At 37.1% G+C, this 20,747-nt stretch overlaps 1 protein-coding gene across 6 annotated transcripts in view; it reads right to left on the bottom strand.

Annotated features, from left to right (window-relative positions):
* TPK1 (thiamin pyrophosphokinase 1) overlaps positions 1-20,747 on the bottom strand; it is a 463,926-nt gene that overhangs the window by 230,797 nt on the left and 212,382 nt on the right. For all 6 annotated transcript variants that reach the window (XM_072652445.1, XM_072652449.1, XM_072652446.1 and 3 more), the window contains one exon: positions 6,673-6,745. In XM_072652445.1, the coding sequence (XP_072508546.1) occupies positions 6,673-6,745 (73 nt within the window). The remainder of the gene's footprint in view (positions 1-6,672; positions 6,746-20,747) is intronic.

Genomic DNA, 20,747 nt, shown 5'->3' with positions numbered 1-20,747 from the left:
GAGGAAAATGAGGAACAGAAGATTAAATATCAATACACAGGGAGACACAGTTAGTAAATGGCAGAGAAAGAATATGAACCCAGATCCTTCAAAACCTGGGACTTTTTCAACAGGACTTTGCAAAATGGCCTTGCCTTGTTATGCTCCCTTCCCACAGACCAGGACTTTATTCTGAGAATTATGAGAATATATTCTCTGAACATATAAGAGCAAAACTTTATTAGCCTTTTAAAATTTATCTTTAATTTTTTAAATGGATAAGAGAAATACTTTCTATTTTCCTTCCAATGAGGAAACAAATTAAGTTAATTTTAACTTATACGATATTTCCTTCTCCTCCACTTCCTCTTCTTCTTCATCATCATCACCATTATTAATGTAGATAAGTTGCTCTTAACTCAAAATAAAATACTGCTTAGTCTAAACAAACACAACTTGGTCTCACCAAATCCTTGAGCTCTCCATTCTCTTCTCGTCTTTCCATCTGTTTGTTATTCAGAGGCTGCTTTCCTGAGTCCTCTCTAGTTTAAAAAAGGGATGGTGGGAGCAGGGTGAAAATCTGTTTGAAAGGGGGGTAGCTTACCCTCTCATTTATAAAAGGGCACTTAGTCAGCTTAGGTCAAAGATAATGGCCTGTGGGAACTAGGTGTAATGGTGCATGGGGTTGTAATTATCATCATAATCACTGTTATTATTAGGAATAATAAAACCTACAAAATGCCCATGGTGTGCAGAACATCACACATTATCTGTGTCCAAAACATAGCTTTTGCCTTCCACAAACAACAACCATTAGAAATCAAATCAGATAAACAAATTACATGTTTTTACGAAATACAGTGTTGTGCTGTTTAGGTCAGTACTTTTAGAAACTTATGGGTTTATTTAGTTTTTTAAAGTATATTAGAAAAGAACGAACATGACAATAGTGATAAGAGCTAGTCTGGACATTTTTTTAAAATGCTGACACAAATGGCAATTTTTCTCTTGCTCCATTAGATGCATGTGAATATAGCATGGTCTGTCTAACCACTGTCCTCCTTTACTCCCTCCTTAGCAGATAGGGGTTGCTAAAAGCACCTGCTCATTTAGAAGAGGGGACAGATGAGTCATCTTAAAAAGAGCTTCAACTTTCTCCTAAGTTGCCGCCTGCCCCACCTCCACCTTCTTCTGCCATGTTTTATCGTTGTGAATGTATGATTAATAACTGTGTGTTTGTAAAACTTTGCCTTGTAAGCAAAGCTGAGTGCTTTCCATCCAAAGAAGGCTGAGGTATAGAGTTAATGAGAAGTGAGACTGTGGGGAATGAGTAGGAACATGCCAATGTTAATGTAATTGAGCATGAATATCAAACACTGACAGGGGAACACTCTTCCTATGCTGATGGAAAGCCAGATCAGCTGGTTAGCAGATGGAATATATGTAGCACAGCCTTCACAGCTATCCCCAGAACTACCACATCACAGCAACTGAGGCTTCACAACAACAGTTCCTCTGGTTTCCCAAAGGCAATCTTTTCCCTTCTCTTCCATTTAAAAACAAACAGGCATCCTTTCTTTTCCTTCCTATGTCTTCTTCCAATCTTCATCATATTTTTCCTTCATCCATTCCTCTTTCTACCACTCTAAGGGAAGAATAAGACTTTAGTGTGGTTTCCAAGACATATTTCTTTAGAACAGAGTAAGATCACCAGAATGAGTTCTGTGCATAATAAAAAGAAGAAATGCATTTTCAGAGAAACACAAGTGAGGTGAGGCTGAAATGGTGACTACGACATGAAGGAAATGCTGAATGCTAAATATACAAATGCTCTTTTATGTTACTCCTTATATTCCCTGTACCACCATGGATAGGATAACACTGGGGCCAGGGATCAAGGGGAATTCTATAAAGAATAACGGATGAAGATACAGATCTTTTAAGTTGAGTTGATGTTTGTCTAGGCTAAAAGCAGGCTTTTTTTTTTTGTTGTTGTTGTTGTTTCCCAGATCAACCCTGGGTTTAGCTTGATAGGTGTGTGGGAGGTGTGGTCTGGTCTCAGGCTATCTCCTCAGCTGGCCTGAGGCAAAGGCAAGGTCCGGGGGGGATGGTGATCCCAGCTTCCCTATTGTCTTCCCTTTTCCCCTGGAGGGCTGGGGCACGCCTAGAGGCTAATGCGTGTTCCCGCCCCTCCTGGGGCTCGTCTCCCGGGCTGAGGCTTGCTTGGGTCTCAGTGCGAATTTTTCTCTGCCCTGGGTCGTCTGTCCCTCCAGATAGCCTCCACCACGGTAGGAAGAATCCCCCTTTGCCACCTCTCCAGCCTCTGGTGTTACGAGACCACTCGCCCCTTTCTGCTGCTCCCACTGATCCAGGATCAATCTGGGGAAGAATTTTATGGTTCCCTCACGGTCATGGGGGGGGGGAGGGGAGAGCACTTACTGATCACTCCGGCATCCCAGCTTCTGGATGTTCAAGTAGTGACCCACTGAAGTCCCGTCTTTAGGCTGAAGATTTCAAAGGCTGTTGCGCTGATATCGTTGGCTCGGCCTGGCTTATCTCCTGCTCCGCTGGTCTCGCCCGCCACTCTCGGGCCCCTCGGGTCGCCTCCGCCCTGCCGCGCCGACCGCGCTGCGCTGTGCGCCGGGCTCTTACCCCCTCGGAACAGATCCCTCCCGTGGACCTTCCAGTCCAGCCTGGGCTCCGAATCTGTCAAAGTCCGTCTCCCACTGGATTCTACACCTCCAAAGTCTGGTCAGACTCTCCCCCCAGAAATATCCAAAGGAGTTTTTCCAGGAGCTTAGGTGAGTCGTTGCTTTCACTCCGCCATCTTGGCTCCGCCCCCCAAGAATAACGGATGAAATGAGCCCTTCCGGGAGTTGTGACTAATGATTACTTTCCAGTCCCAATGAAGAGATACTCTGGGGTCTCAGGTTCACATAAATAAGTCTAAACTCTGTAACACAGCCCCTAGGAAAAGGCAATTTTTGCTCTAAACCATTCAATAAATGAATACTTATAATGTTCAAGAAGAAATGTGCATTAGTTAGCACCAGCCCATGACAGGGAAGACAAAAACAGGGCAGAAATAAATGGTAAGTACAGGAAAATAATGTGGATTCAGAGGTCCTGAGATCAAATCCTGTATCTCTAAGTTACTACGTGGGTGGGTCTCGGCAGTCAATCAGCCACACTTATTTAGCAGGATGATTACAGAAGAGAATGGGTCATAAATCTAACACATCAATTTGCCTATGAAAGAAATTAAGGGTCTGAGGCTCCTAAAAAGGGTGTCATGGTGCCTTGATAGCAATGAGGGTAAGGAATCTGGTGAAGGGGACTAGTCCACGCAGAGTACATTTAGTAAGTGTTTACTAGTCTATTAACCATCTGTTATTTATCAGATACAATGCTAAACAATGGAGACATAAAAGGTACCTGCCTTCCCTGCTCTCAAGAAGCTCCCAATGTAATGGGAGAGACAATATGTAAATAACTAAATATAAGGAGTAGGTGGGAGGAAATCTCAAAGCAGAAGGGAAAGGCCTCCGGAAGAAGGTCAAACTTGAAGTCATGAAAGAGGCCAAGGAAGCTAAAAGACATGGGTTGAGAGGTAAAGTATTTAAGGCATGGAGTCAACCAATCCACAGCCACTAAGATTGGAGATGGAATGTTTGTCTCAGGAAAGGCAAGTGGACCCGGTGTGTAGGGTAAAGTAAAATATAAAATAACTATTTGATCCTGGAGTTAATAGGGAGTCATTGAGTTCATCAAGTAGTAGGGTCAAAACATTTAGAAGTGAACATTCAGTCTGGTATTCAAATGAGTAGAACTCAAGAGGCAGGGATATTAATTATTCCCGATGAGAGGTAATGAGGGACTGACCAACAATTATTGGTATTTATATGAGTGGAGAGAATGGAATAAATACAAAAAATGTTATGAGAATAAAACTACAAAAGTGGGGAAAAGATCAGCTATGTGGGGCAGAAGTGACTGAAAGTGAGGAGTCAAGGTCCCACTGAGACTGAAAATTTGGGTGACTAGGAAGAAGGTAGTGCCCTCAAGAGTAGCATTAAAGTAGGGAACACAAGAGGGTTTGTTGGGAAAGATGCATTCTGTTTTACATGTTGAATTTCAGTTGCCTAAGGATAACTCACTTGACCTTGCTGGTCCCAGGTTTCCTCATCTACAAAATGAAGAAATTAGATTACCTGACTCCAGCCATAAACTGTCATTCTTTGACAAATAGCTGAAGTCACCTTTTGCCTTCATCATATGGCCATACCATTTCCTCTTCCTATCACAGATTTTTAGATGACAACTTTCACTAATGTTCTTTGTTAGAGTTCTTCATGGGTTACATTGTGTAGCCATACCCAGTAAGGCCCACTCCACTGTCTCCTGTGATCTAGGTATCTTGGTTATACAACGACATAAAATTTACCAATAGGTCTCTGCAATAGGACCTTGGGGTAATTCAAGAATTTTTGTATTTTTAAAAAGACAATTCAATTCACTTTCTTTAATGCTTCTTTGTACAGTTTTACTATCTGTCCCAGGATATACATACATGTGCATGTATAATGTGTGCATATATATAATGCATATATAGCGATGTCTTTCTCCAGCTTTATAGCTTTTCCATTTAACTGCATGTTATAAACTTGTACTGCTTTTAGGCAAGACAGTAATAGCACAAAAGGAAATAAAGATGGTAAAGGAATAAAGATTCCTGCTAGGGTACAAAGAGATATGTGCTAAACAATGATGGAACTATGAGAACGCTGTGGAATGAATGCACAATATATCAAAAATAGGCAAAGATATTAAAGGAAGATATCCAGAAAGGGGAACTGAGAGAACATCAACAGCTACCAAGCCAAATGCATAATTTCCAATCAACACAAAATCTTTATGAAACTTATGGATACATGAATCAAGGGCATCTTCAGGGAAAGAATTTATTAAGAGAGGTTTTCACAAGCAACTTTTCGAATGAACAAACATCTGTAATTCACTGAAAGGTGTAGAGATTACAAGATCCCATTCGCTTGATTTCCACCCTGTAGCTGCGATTGATTGGTTAATTTCTGTCCTGTTCCACCCTCCAAGCCACAGTTTCTGTTTAAAATGTAATCTCAGCCCTAAGCACCTTGCTGGGCAAGTGCTTTATAAACGCATTTTCATTTATTCACTGTTTCCTTTTTATGGCTTTCTGATAATGAACAAAGACATTTGATCCAGTAGAGCAAATTATAAAATTAATGGCTGTTTAAACAACAAATAAACATGTTAATTACCTATAATATATTAAATACTGCACTAAGCATAAAGGATACAGGTACAACAATGAAATAATCCTTAGAGTCAAGGAAATTTCATGGAAGGATGTGGGACAAAATATGTGTATACATGTGTATGTATGTATGTACAGGGTAAGGGGCAGATAGGTGGCCCAGGGGATAGAGCACTGGGTCTAAAGTCAAGAAAACTCATCTTCCTGAGTTCAAATCAGCCTTAAACACTTAATAGCTATGTGACTCTGGGCAAGTCACTAAATCAACCATGTTTGATTCATGTTCTTTGTATGTAAAATGAGCTGGAAAAAGAAATGACAAACCATTCTACTATCTTTGCCAAGAAAACCAGAAATGGGGTCAGAAAGAATCAGATACAAATGAAAAACCACATACAAAATAAATGCAGAGAAAGAGGACATAATAGTAAGGGTGATCAGGGAAAGCTGTGTGTCAAACATGGTGCTTAAGCTGTGTCTTTACAGAAGAGAATGGCCTCACAAGATGGAGGTAAAGAGGTATAAAGGTTGGCAAGATAAGTAGGAAAGAGGTTGTACAGGAAAGAGCTCATCAATAAACAAAAGAGTTTATATTTTATCTTACAGGCAATAGAGTGCAATTGGAGTTTTCATGAGTGGGACATGATCATATCTGTATTCATGGAACATCACAGTGGCAGCTACGAGAAGAGATTTGAAGGAGAGACCAATTAGGACGGTGTTGCAATAATCTATGCACGACATGATGAGGGTCTGAACTGAACTAAGCTGGTGGATGTGTGAATAAAGAGAAGAGATCAGATGTCAGAGATATGGTGGTGACAAAAACAGCAAAATCTGGCAGTTGCCTGGATATGTAGAGTGAAGAAACAAAAAATGCAGAACAACAAGGTTCCAAACTTAGGTAAATGGAAGAACAGTGGAATCTTTAACAAAAAATAGGGAAATAAAAAAATTGGGAAAGAAGAAATATAATCAATTCTGTTTTCACTTCCAGCAAGATATTCCCCACCCACACTTCAAAATTATTTAAGATTTTTTCAGAGTATTTGTAATAGAAATAATACTGTCCAATTGTTTTCTAATCACAATCATGAGGCAAGGCATAAAACAGAGAAAATCAAATAAAAAAATTGGTCATACCAATCATACCATAGGCTTTATAAATTAAGTAATGAAATAAATACACAAACAAGAAGTAATTGGTAGACAGAGACACAAGAAGAGAATTAAAACTTGTATTAAGAACTTTCTATTTTCCCCAAAGTCAAATATATCATTTCCTTCCTAATTCTCAGAATAAAATAGAACACTCCCCCTCCCCCCATAAAAAGACAGAGGAAAAAAGTATTCCATACTGACATAGCTCTTAAAAAGAAAAAAGGTTCCTGATTTACCTTGACTTGGTAGTACTCTTTGACTTCAGGTCTAATAGAATCAAAATCTCCACTGATGTACTCAGGTAAGAAGCTGAAAGAAAGATGGTTCCTGTAAATAAACCAATTTATAGCTGGTTCTTTGCTTAACTTTTAGGTTAAGATTGTAGGGAACTGCTGTGCTTCTCAAGGTAAGAAGGAAATATAACTCACTAGAAACTATTTTTTTCACCGATGTAAGTCCTTATAATTTGCTCTGAGTTTTGATCTAATATAATTGACAGCACTTTGTATTCTGAAGCTGCCTCTATGAGAATGAAAATGATACAAATGCCTCACAAATTCATTCAAATATCTAGTGAGTACTACGTTGTACAAGAAAGAATTATTATTTAATTTTAAAAACTTTTTTACAACAATAATATCTAGTAAATCCTCTATAACATTTCAATTATCTGAAACCACAAATAGCACAAAGGAAAGCCTATCTTGCTGAGGTGGAAATGTCCATTTCAAAGACCACTGAAATTCTCATAAAGATGTTTATTTTGCTTACTTTGAACTTAACTTATTCCCATAACCAATGACTTGTTTCACCTAGATTATCTGATGTGACAGGGAACACTAAACAAAAATAATAAAAAAAATAAGCAATCTTCAGCTTTCCCTTTGTCTCTTTCATCCTTAATTCTGTATCCGAAGAGCTTGTGAAAAAAGAGAATATATCCAAGCCCCTGAAAATCCTTTGAGGTCTCTTAGCAAAATTTTACATCACAGCCACTGTTAACTCTTCTGATGTATTCTGAGGTTTATCTAATTCCTTAGGGTTTTGTTACAATCGTTCACTTTGCAGACTAGTGAATTATTTCACATCAAAAAAAATAACAACTGCTATATCTCTGAAGGTTTGCAATGGGCAAATCCAGTGATCTATCTGCTTCTGAGACAATTCAGTTCCCAACATGGATATATCTTTACTAGAGGTCAGTAAATTCAGTCTTTCTGAACAGGATGGAGGTGCCATCATTTTAGCTAATGTGTTGGTTTAAACCAATAATTTACAAATTTGTCAACAACTGTATCTCTGTTGTTACGTTATATGTTTCAAAATGAAGACCATTTTAAATTTTGGAATGGGGGAGGATTGCATGTTTCAACAAATTCAAAAATATGCTCTTTCCTTTAGCCTTGCTACAAAATGCCTCAAGTGGTTATTCCACCATCAAATCTTCTCAGTTGTTTTCATATCCATAAGATAACATATCAATTCAGTTAGTGGAAATAAGGAATCAGTTCTAGCTGATTGTTTAGATGACATGACGAATGATGTAAGTTTGAAATTTAGTTTAGTTTCTGACTTTGTTCATTATTGTAAATATAACCTGTATAAAGACCATAGGATCTGGTCTGTGATCTATATTCAGATAATCATCTACTAAATGGAAAGCTATGATTAAATTATTTAAATTCTCTGAGTCTCAGTTACTTCATCTGCAAAATAAAAATAATAATTGCTCTAAAAGCATTACCCAACTACAAAGGAAAGGGCTTCATAAACCAGAAAAACAATATATAAATATGAGTTTTTAACATTTCAACATTTCAATGGATTTGTGATTTTATTGATGTGGAATGCTGACTCCCCACTAGTACAGAACATAATTCAACCACCTCCTACATAACTCAACTCTCACCTTCTCCTCCTATGTAATTTTTGTCCCTGCCTCACCATAAATCCTCTGTAGCAGCTCCTCTCAATATTCTGGAAGTTTTCTGTTAGGTCAGGGCTTCTTAAACCTTTTTTGTATTCTGGAAATCTTTGGAAGTATGGGGTAGCCTATGGGCACCTTCTCAGAATTTTTTTTTCAGTCAAGTTTTAATCAATGTCTTCTGTTTTTTATATCATCACAGCTTTTTTTCCCCAGGAGTCTCCTCATCTCCACCCCAAAGATCCAGGATAATATTTTTTTTAAAGGCAAAACAATAGATGAAAAAAATCAGCAGAACAGATCAATACATTGAAAAGGTTTGAAAACCTGGGCAATGCGCAACATCTATGGAATTTCACCTCCAGGAAGGGGGTAAAATCAAATAGAAGGTCTTGTCCTCACATTAGAACACCAAAGTATTGCACTACACTTGGAAGGCATAATTGAAACATAAAACTTCACTTTTAAAGACTAACAACGAAAATGTGCAGTGAATGCATGGGAAGCTCTTAACAAATGTTGGGTGTACAAGACAAGCCACTGCAAAAACTTGTGCCCATCTCATCTTTCATTGTTTTCTCCATGAAGGTATGAGGTTGACACAAGTGAAAGGGAAGATGAGGTTACTAATAAAATCACCTGAACACTTGAAGTCACGCAAATAAAATGCTCAAATATTCAGGACTGTCTGTAATTATATTTGTTTACAATAGTGTTTTAAATAATTGCAATGAGGTCCAGAGTTCACAAAAGCACTATTTTAATAACAAAAATAATAAAACAAACTTCTGAAAATTACAAAGTTTTACTGTGTTCGTGCCTTTAGTCCCCAAGAAATCCTTCATAAAAACAACACATAACAACCACCAAGTACACTCTGTAACAATTTTCTGGTGCTGAAAACAAGAGTAAGTTACTGTGTGGATGCCCTTCTTCATTTGATAATTATTTATTAAGAAAGAATAACCATGGAGTCAGAAGACCTGGTTTGTAAACCTGACTCTGCCCCTTATTACCTGTACAATTACAGTCAAATCACATAAGCTCTATCTGATATTGTTTTCTCTGAGTAAAAATGAAGGTATAGGACTAGATGTCTTTCCAAGTCTCATTCAGCTCTGGGAACTGTGATCCTATAATCATCAAATGACAGAGAATGCACTTTACTTGATAGGCACTGAAATGCTTAATTGTCAAGATCTATGTGTTTCTTTCCTAAAGGATTTAAATGTATTCTAAAATTATCATTTTCCTTTTCTGATCTGAATAAACAAAAAATCACAGACAAAACTGGGAAAAGAGCTGTGGAACACAAGAGAGATTGCTCAGTTCCTCGGAAAACATTTGCCTTTTTAAATCTAATACAAGATGTAAACTCTGGCTTCCCATGCAGGTTGCCAGTCACTAATGTTGTTTTTAGCTCCAGATCCAATGCCTTACACTCTTTTATTTAAAAGATAATTAATTAAAAGGCACAATAAAAAGTCATTTACTTTGGCTTTCATAGTCAAGATGATTTAGTGCATTAGAAATCTGCTGAATAAGTGAAATATGATTAATCTCTCAGATTTCCTTTGGTAGGCTACACTATATCGCATTAGAAATTCTATTTATACATTCATGTTATGATAATGGAAGACAGCACATATGAGAGTTCAAACCTGCATCTATGGACCCCTTTGTGGATAGCTTTCAAAGCATCAGTGAATATGGATAGGGAAAAGTTATCTGTATTTGTATGACCCTCTATATTAAATTTATCATTTCCTTCAATTTTTAATTTTTAAAACAACAACAATATTTTATTCTGACAAAGGATTTATAAAAGGTATCACCAAGTCACCAAAGGGAATCATTGCACAAAACAAAATTAGAATTTTTGGTATAGATTATGGAAAGAGGAATTTGTTTCTGCTATGATGGATGATTATCCTGTAATACTGGCAACCTGGTCCTGATGCCATCTATATACTGCATGCTGAGATGAAGAGGACTGCCATCTATATGCAAAATTGCTATAATACGAACACACGGAGGATAAAAGGACTCCTAAATTGGACTGTACGAACAATGTTGCTGGGCTGCTGGCAACAGCATGCAATGAACTGAGTATCACAGTCCAACAACCTGAGTTCAAATCTCAGTACCTCTACTTTCTCTTTTGTAACCCATAGGAAATCACAACCTTTTTGTGCACTTCTGAGGCCTTATCCCCTAAATGAGGGAGACCAATAGAAAGGTTTTAAAATCTGGATCGGGAACTTTTAAAATATATATATATTTTGAAAGATGTGTTTCAGTGTAATTGGTTTTCTTTACAATCCTATGTAATTTATTTTATTCATTTAAAGTATTATTCTCAGGAGGTATTCATAGACCTTCACAAAATCCCAGATGGATCTATCACACTCAAAAGTTTAATAATTCCTGAAGAGGACATTTAAAGATTCTCTCAGTTCTTAATCCTGCAACATCTTCTAACTCACAGGTAGCAATTTACAAATTACATGTGCAAATTACAAAAGCACTGCAAGAATATGAGCTATGGATCATGGCATGGAATGACATCCCATCTGCAGAATGGCTTTTGGTTTGCTTCAGCCTCAAAGAGGCACAGGATCAGTATCCTCCCTAATTTGACTTCAATAGTCACACCAATCATACTCCCAAAGAACTGATTTCTTCAACACTAGTTGCTGTCAGTGCAGCCCTGGAATATATCTCACACCTACTTCTTTGTATCTATCTCATTCTATGCAGCCCCAGCTATTTGCTACGTCTTTGCAGTTCACTGTGGATAAACTAATTTCTCTATATCTCTAATTTCTTTCAAATATTTATGATAAGGATTCAAGAGGGTAGAGTCAGGAGTATACTGACTAATTCATTTGCATACCTGTTTATAGTTCCTTAAACTGTAGTATTTCTATCCTTGTTCATGTGTATACATTCAGGCTAAGAGCCAAAAATAATAACCCTGAGAAGTAGGTAGTACAATTATCTCTATTCTGTGTTGGAGGAAACACCATCTCAGGGAGGTGAAGTGATTTGTGCAGTCATGGCACTAGTAAGTAGGAAAGGCTCAGATTGGAAACCAAGGGTTCTGTCTAGTGTTCTTTTCACCAAAGGTGTCAAACTCATGACTTGCATGCCCTACTGTACCTGCAAAACTCCCAAGTACAGCCAATACCAGAATGTAATTGGAAAATGTTTATTAAAAGAAAAAAATTACAGTAGAACACAGACAGTATTAATTTGAAGTTTTCTAAGTCAATAATGCAGCCAGCAGGGAACCATTTTGACTTGAGTTTGATAGGACTATTTTTCCTTTTCCTACTATAATACCTTTTCACTAACCCCCTTAAAGAAAAAAATGTTAATAAAAACTGGTATGGGGAGGGAATGGGGCAGTATATGTGGGGAAGAAGGTATATGAGTGAGAAGGGAGAGGTATTTAATGGAATAGCCCTAAACAAAAGAGGCTTAGTTTGATGTTAAGTCTTGTATCATATTGACTTGACATCATGCAGACCAATTAGCAGGGCAACTCATAGAGCAAAGAAGTGAGAAGGGAAATTGATCAAGAGAGACTTCCTCAGAGGAAATCCTCTTCATATCTGCTTTTAACTTAAAATCAAGTCACCCAGAAACTTTTATGAAGTAACTAAAATCAACATACAACAGCAATACAAATCTAAATGGCATTTATATAGTGCACTTTTAAGTTTACAAAGCACATTACATATATTATTTCATGTGATCTTTATGACAAATATTACAAGTATTACTATTATTATTATTTCCTTTTTATTTGTTTTGAGGCTAGTCCTGCCCAAGTTGGAGTGCTGAGGCCAATCCCAATGATTTTCATTAACAAAAGGATTAAGCTGCTCCATTTTTCAGACATGAGTCAGTTCAATCTTCCCCACCTTACCTAGCTTATTGTTACTCCAATTCCTGTAGTACCACATTGTCACTGGATTAAGCACAGCCACAAAACTAGCTTTATCTCTAATGTAGATTAGAATCTCTTAGTCTCAGTCTCCCTACCGAGCCTAAAGAGTATTTCATTTTACAGACAAAAATAACAATCAGGGCTGAGTTCATTTGATGGCTGAATTACAACCTAGGTCTTTAATTCAGTTAAATGCTCTGTCCACTGTATCACTATGAGAATGAGTGAACAAGAAATTCATTCTCACTGGCATACCTCTACAACAATTGATCCATCTCCTTTTCATACAAAAGAAAAGGTGGCTAACCATTGTTACTCCCATCAGGGTCTTCAAAATAGAACCTGCTGCTTCTGAATTAAGTCATTTCACTATCTATCTGACAAAAACTTAACGTATCAACCGAGGACCAAGTAGAAAATTAATAACTTTTGTATGAAGCCCACAAAAATTGGAAGTTTCGAAAACACTTTCCAGATGCAAACAATAAATAAATAAATAAATAAATGAATAAATGAATCTTAGCTTTCAGTCAACCATGTAGGTCTTTCTTGACAATCATTAATCTGTATGTCTCTTGAAGAATAAAGAGTCTACTTGAGATCTAACAAAATAATCTAACATCCAGGGCTTCATCAGAACAATGTTCTAATTCTTTTGATGATGTCACCAATAAGACTGACAATCAACTCATGCTTGTGTCTAAACCTTCACTGCATTCATACTGTCCTGAGCTTCTTAATCCATCGCTGGAGCCTACCCAGTTACAAATACACTAATCATCTTGTCTTTATATAGTTTTCTTCACTTCATTTCCCTTTGGGGGATCCTTATTCTGCAGTTGAGATTTATCTTTTCCTTCTACTAGTTAAAGACCAGAAAATAGCTGTGCCTCTGGCTAACTTTCTCTGTAATCCCCATCAAACAGGATTCTAGAGACACATATTCTCCCACTTAAAAAACCTATTATGAAGTTTATGAGAGATGTGCCAGTTGTACCAAAAACAACAACAAAATGTGGCATTACTGATGCCACAAATAACTAAGGAATAACTAAGAATAAAAAAAAGATTCTGAGGCTCCCGTTATTTTTTTTTATTTAAATGGCAAAAGAAAATGGGGTATCAAAAAGAGTTTCCCTCATAACCAACATTAGCACAACCATCCATATGGTAAACTTCAAAAAAAGCAAGTTAGATCTGCCCTCTATGGTTTCAGCAAAAGCTTTTGGGTGAACCTCTTTGCTGTCAGTTTCCTGAAATTAAAGACACATTACAGATTCAGCAGGTCAGGCAAACCAATTTGGTCTGTCTTCATAGGCCGTCTATTCATTTGTGCAAAAATCCTCAGATATCTGGTATCAACCTGACAGTCTTTCTGAGTATTACATTAACTTTGACAGTTACTTAAGCTAGAAACTAAGAAGTGAAAGACATAAAGAGTTGAATATCTGTCCTTGTGGGCTACATTAAGACTTGCAGTGAATACAATCTTTGTTTTGTTGTAATTACTTTCTGAGTTTGGCAACACCTGTTTTTCTACACCTGTACATAGTAAAGGAAAGTAATAATGCAAATTTTAGCACATTTAGTTACTGTGAGGGAGAAAAAATGGTTAATTGAGAGACAATTGAAGTCCAAGAAAGTCTGCTTACTTTTTACATAGTATGTCAGAATTTAATGTATGTCCTTTCCAAATTAATCTGGGATGCTCACTTTAAACAGAGTATATGCCAAAAATATACCTGGTAAGCATGCTGAGATGACTAAAATAATTATATCTTTTCCTTATATGATATACTAACTTCTGAAAGTTCCTGCTATTTCCTTTTCATCTCTGCAATTAAAAGACCATCTTCTTTTTTTGAGATTCCTGTTGCCATGGATTTAGGCATTCTGAATAAGTACATATTCAGGGTGACACTTTCCAGATGTATTTTATGTTGCAGTACTAATGACAGCTGATACAGGAGGGTTATTTTTGGAGCTGCCTGGGGGGATGATAATACATAACTTATTAACCCCACTCAAACCAGATTTGTAAGAGAGCTGATTACTTTCAGCTGACCATCTTTAAAGGATACATCCCCATGCCCACACTCCCATCCTATAGAGGGGAAAAGATAATATCTGCCTTTAAAAAGCAAATCACACATTATGTTTCACTCTATGATTATGTGATCTAATATAGAAAAATAAGTTTGAGAGGATCTGAAACAAATTTATGGATGAAAGATTATTTATGTACTATATTGAGATGAAAAAGGGAACAATCACATCATGTTACTGTAAAATCATTAATATTCTAAAATTAAAGTAAAATTATGAAACCCTGCTGTAATATCATTTGCACTTTACAGCAGTTATGATACTGACATGCGTAACTGACTTCCTTGTAACATTATTTCACCAAAGATACTATTTTCATGGAGCCATTTGAGATTATTAGGCAAAAAGACATTTATCTCATTGGGATGGCTAGAAAGTATAATAATTTATGCATTTATTTCTCAAAAAGTGAACAATATATTTAAATAGGTTCAACTAGAGTTATAATTGTAAGTGGTGCCTTCTTATATTCATCTTTTCTTTCAATTTTTTTGTCTACTTTGGTCTTGCATCAGTCAATGCTTTGGGACAGCAGATACTGAAGTGAAATCGCAAACTAGCCAATTTTTCTATATACCTACTATGTACTTTTTTCCTCCCATTCAGTACTGTGTCAAGAACCTTCCAACTCTCCTTTTAAACATGATCCATGATATACAGATGTTTCATTTCTGGGTCTCATATGAGTTTTTGAGCTCTTTCATTCCTTGATCGAAAGTGCTCATTTCCAACACAATTTTTTTCATTCTGATCCATTCCCATTTTCATGTTGAATTTACCAAGCATCAAGGCAAATTTAGTTAAGAGGATCATATCATGTTAGCTTCTTGAATGAACTTGATTTCCCCTCCCCTGCATCATTCACTATGGATGTTGGTACAGGTATTTTTACGGTTGTCTATATCCTTATGCTCAATATAACAAATACAAAACAAGATTACTAAGCATCCCATTGTTTGGACACAAGATGAAAAGCATTCTATCAATTCCTTAAGCTAGGTTTCTAAGGAGAACCTGTAAATTGTAACTGCAATAATTTGTGGCTTTTTAAAATTTACCAATTTCATTTATTAGCTAGAATGTCAAAGCAGATATCATTTAATTCCAGAGAAGGAACACTGAGAAGACAACACTGAAAATGAAACAATTCATTAATGTTTGTAGATAGTCTAAAGACCGGATGATTCTCTGCACCACTCAAGTCCTTTTCTGTGGCCTTATCATAATCACTATAAAATGTGAAAGAAACTAAATAAGACACTAGATTAATTTGCATATCATTTAATTTTATGATTTGTTACGGCTAAAGTATCTCCTAATGGTCAACTTTCTGGTGAGGAACTTTGATTCCCTTAACTTTGCTGTTCCTCAACTTTTGAAATGCCATTTGGTTAGCTTTTTCCTACTTGAATATATCTATCTGTTCACAAATCCATTATACCCTGCTACCTCTTATACTTTCCAGAATATTCTAGATTTATCAATTACCAATTATTTATTGTGTTCCTATTGTGTAGTCAACACCATATATGTCCTTTCACAAAGCACACATCCTTCCTAGGTTTTCTATATTGCCACTTATTTGATTTTGTGGGACAGATACAATTTGGACAGAGAAGTAGTAGAACTTCAAAAAGTAGCTTAATATTCCCCCCACACACACTCTTCATCTATCTTTAACCAGAGCTTTTCCTGAAATATCTCCAACAGAGTAATGAATGGCTAACATGAATACATTAAACTGAGATGGAAGTCACTGTCTTATATCTCAATTCAATTCAAGCAGCCTTTATTAGAGTATCTGCTGTCCTTGAGGTTGGTTTATCTGAATGCACTAAACTGTACACATATATATATATATGCCTAGATTTATATATTAGCTAATTTACTTTATGCAACTAAAAGAGCTAAGCTGGTTGCCACATTTTCAAGGTATATTTTCTTCCAGAAATATTTTCTTTCTTACATTTCTTTATTTCTTTGTACTTTCATCATTCTTTTTCTCCTACCCAGTTGATAAAGAAGGCAGTGTGTTCCAGACATGGAGAGAAGAATGTTAAAAGTTTTTTGGGGTTTTATTTTTTTTTTAAAGCACCCATTGGAAACAAAAATCATTTCTATTGAATGTTTTCTTTTTTCTTCCTTTATAAATGCCATCTCTCTTGGGACCCAAGTAAACAATGTAGTTACTAAATGAAAATTATACCCCTTCCCAAGATGGAGATAATTCTAGACCTAGAAGCTATTTCTATCAGTTGTGAGAAAAAAATTGGTATTAGGCTTTATAATTGCTATTCCTGTTAAAAATTAAGGAGAAAAAACCTCATACATGACATCATCAAAAGCACAAAGGAACAGCAAGTTTTCTCCATTCATCCTAATATTCTCTTCAAAAAGGCACAGCTAAGTTCCCATCACCTGTATTTTGAAAGCTACTTAACCAGTGTTCCTCACTGAACACTAGCACTAATATATTTGACATGTCATTAATGATAAAAACCGTTTCTGATACTGTGGATTAAATATAATATTGACTTATAAAAATGTCAATAACATTTTGTCATAAAACGAATTTTTATCAAAAATATGATTTTAGGATGACAGCTGAGGTTGGTTTTTAAATGAAATACACATATATATATTTATACCTTGGAAATCCCAATGTAAGTTCTTTAGTAAATATGCCTTGATCTTCAAAAATCTCATGTACCTATAACTTCTACAATATTATATCTACCATAATTTAAATATTTCTTAATGATATTTGTCTCAAATTAAAATATTTTATAATAATTTCACTATTAGTAGTAATTTAAATTGGTTTGGACATAAGATAACCAACCAGAGAATGGGAAATAGGGAAAAGAATATTTAAAATATAGCTTATTGTGGGGTGTCTAATGGCAAAAACTAAGATTAACATGATAAATATTTATATTTATCAACACGACAAATAAAAGAATTTTATGTAATTAGCCCAAGGATCCCTTATAGATACATTTCTTTGTATTCTGAGTTGGACCTAACTCAAGTTAACCAGTAAGTCACTTTCCAGGTTAAAAAACAATATGGTACTTAAATATGGACCTGAAAGTGCAAAGGGCCAAAAGTTAAAAGGATGTTTATGTGCTTAATCATGTTCTCTCTTCTAGAATGAAACAGATATGGATGAATATATTGTTATATTATTCAAGCTTAAAGACTAAATGCTATTTGAGGACAGAACGCAGTACTCCTCTTCTTATTCCCCATACCCTGTTTATTCTCTTTCCTCCCTACAATTCCAGTCATTCTTGTCATTTCATCTCCATGAATGTAGCTTTCTTCTGCTTCTGGGTCATTACCTGGACTGTATCTTCATCTCCCTCTCCTTCTCCAACCCCATCGCCCATTTAAGTTAACCCTGCAAAGCAGGGCAGTGGGGCAAGAAGAAAAAAAGCTTCCACGGTCTCTTGCTAACAATGCAGAAGCTGCTCTATTGGGGCAACTGTTTGGCCAAAGCCAAAATGACATTCCTCTTTTCCTATTCAATTCATCAAGTGATTGTTCTTTTCCTTCCCACCTCCCCTTCAATAGTCGGGCATGTGTTGCGGGTGGACATATGAGGTGGAACAAGAGGCTGGGATGAGGTGGAGACTGGCAAGGCTCCTGGGAGAAGCAGAAGTCAGTCCAAGGCCCTGGGCCCAATGGGCTGGTAGAGAGCACCACTAAATACACACATATATTAATGGCCTACATTGTGCTAGGTGCTGGACACAGTGCTAGTCACTGGGGATCCAAAGCCTGAAAAAGCTCTGCCCTTTAGAAATTTACAACCTGTGAGCGCTGTGGGGATTGGGGGGCAAGAACAGTGGGGAGTTGGAGAGCAGGAGGATGTGTACATGCTTAGATTAAGACCCAGCAGTCATGGTGATAATGCAAATCTCATGGGTAAATGTGGAGAAGGATGACATAGCACTTTTAGAGATTTGAAGTCTCTTCTCCCTCACCACCTCTCTCTCTCTGTTGCCCAGGAGAAAATAGCGGAGTTATGGAACGAAGCTGTAGAAAAGAAAAAGGAAGGTGAGGGGTGAGGACACACAAGAGAGAAAGGGGAGGGCGGAGGGGAAGGAATAAGCTTTCCTCTTTGGGGCAGCCACAACAGAGCAGGAGAGATGACACAGAAGCAGCTTAGAAAGCTTAGGAGTCAGGACTATCTGAGGTCAAATGAGGCCTCAGACACTTACCAGCTGTGGACAAGTCATTTAATTTGTTTCTGTTTCAGTTTCCTCAACTGTAAAACTAGGGATGATAATAGCACCGACCTCACAGGGTGGTTTGAGGATCAAATGAGATCTTATTTGTGTAAAGTTGCTTAACATAGTGCCTGGCACATAGCAGGAACTATATTAATGTTACAGCAGGAACTATATTAATGTTAAATATTATCATTAATAAATGCTTACTGACAACTTCTGGGCTTATGTTTATGGTGTTGGACATAACTCAAGGTAACCAGTAAGTCACACTTTTGTATGTGTATATGTATTACACACATTTTCATGTGCTTATGTATGGCAGATACTCTGGACTTAAGAGTCAGGAATACCTGAATTTTTTATTTGACCTTCATTTTTTCCCCCCATTTTCCTCCTTTTTTTAAACAATTAATTTTTTAGTTTTCAACAATCACTTCCATAAGTTTTAAATTTTCTCCCCCTCCTTTCTCACTTCCTCCTTCCCCATGATGACATCCAATCTTATGCGGGTTCCACATATATATTTTTACATTAGTCATGTTGCATAGAAGAATTAAAATAAATGAGGGAAACCATGAGAAAAACCAAAACAAAACATATCAGAAGAGAAAATAGTCCGCTTCATTCTTCATTCCAATTCCATAGTTCTTTCTCTGGAAGTTGTGGGAAAACAGGAACTAAGTTTTATTTCCACACTTTGATTGGGTGTGTGTGACCTAGTACAGTGAGGTAAAGGCCAGAAAACTGCTACACATGCTCAAAAAGTTGTTTGAGGGAAAGCCTATCAGAAGAACATGAAGTCACATGGCCAGGGGACGGTATCTTGTGAAATCCAAAATTCAGAATCCTATAAGGATGAGGCATGCTTAGATTAAGACCCAGCAGTCATGGTGATAATGCAAATCTCATGGGCAAATGTGGAGAAGGATGACAAAGCACTTTTAGAGATCTGAAGTCTCATCCTGACCTGGCCATCGTCCTTCTAGTGGCCATGCTAGAAGCTACCTGTTCCTTCAGGGGAAGGAACATAGGCCTTCCCTCCTCTGAACTCCATTTTTAATACATTTTTCTTGATATCTTGTCTTGCGTGTGTCAAGTTCGTCTCTAACAATTTGGATGGCATTTTGAGTCACGAGTCCTTTGGAAATGTTTTAGGTCCTTGCACTGCTGTGAAGGGCTAAGTTTATCAGACACAGTCCTTGAACACTGTGTGTATCATGTTCTCCTGATTCTGCTTACCTCACTCAGTATCAGTTCAAATAAATCTTCCCAGGTTTTTCTGAAGTCCTCCTGTGAGTCATTTCTTATAACACAATAGTATTCTATGACACTCATATACCACAACTAGTTCAGTCATTTCTGAAGAAGGCCACTAACATCAGTAATGCAAATTGAATTTATGTGAGGTGGCGGTATACACATCATCAGCCTCACTCTGTCTCTTTCACTCTCAAAGTCCATTAGCAATACAAAAGTCAAGATGACTGGCAACAGCCCAGGGTGCAGTGGATGCCCCTGGCATCCTTTATGTTTTACAAAACTCTCAGCACTCCATAATATTCACTTCAGCCACCATCAAGGCCTTTGGAACAAATTGTTCTCATCCGTCAATTTCACAAAGAGAAGTCTTCATATGCTCAATAGGCATCCCCCCAACTCACCAATGAGTTTAAAGCCTGTTGGCTACCCTCAACCTGGCTTAGTCATCTGCCAAGGCAGATTATCAAGGTGCAGCCACTGTGCATGCTATAGAATGAGAGCTGGGTGGCCAGGTAGACTCCAAAAGTGAGTGAAAAGGAAGAAAGACAACCTCTCTTTCAAGGAGTTTAGATTAGAATGAAGGAAAACAATAATGACAAAGAAGCTAGGAGGAGATGAGTTATGGTGGGGAGATTAACCTGGCAAGAAAAGGCAACCAGTCACCTCTAAGAGTTGAGAGACACATGACTCTCGTGGCAGGGAAGAGGAAAAGAAGTTGTTCTAAATACAGATGGCATGGCATAAGCAGGCTAGGAAGACTTATGAAGACATAAGCACACTAATATACTTTAGGTAGAGCTATGAACTGGTACAACTATTCTGGAAAGC

This window comes from Notamacropus eugenii, chromosome 3 (genome assembly GCF_028372415.1).
Source record: "Notamacropus eugenii isolate mMacEug1 chromosome 3, mMacEug1.pri_v2, whole genome shotgun sequence".
Lineage (NCBI taxonomy): Eukaryota > Metazoa > Chordata > Mammalia > Diprotodontia > Macropodidae > Notamacropus > Notamacropus eugenii.
Note: the sequence above shows the minus strand (reverse complement) of the source record. Positions and strands in the feature narration are given on the sequence as shown.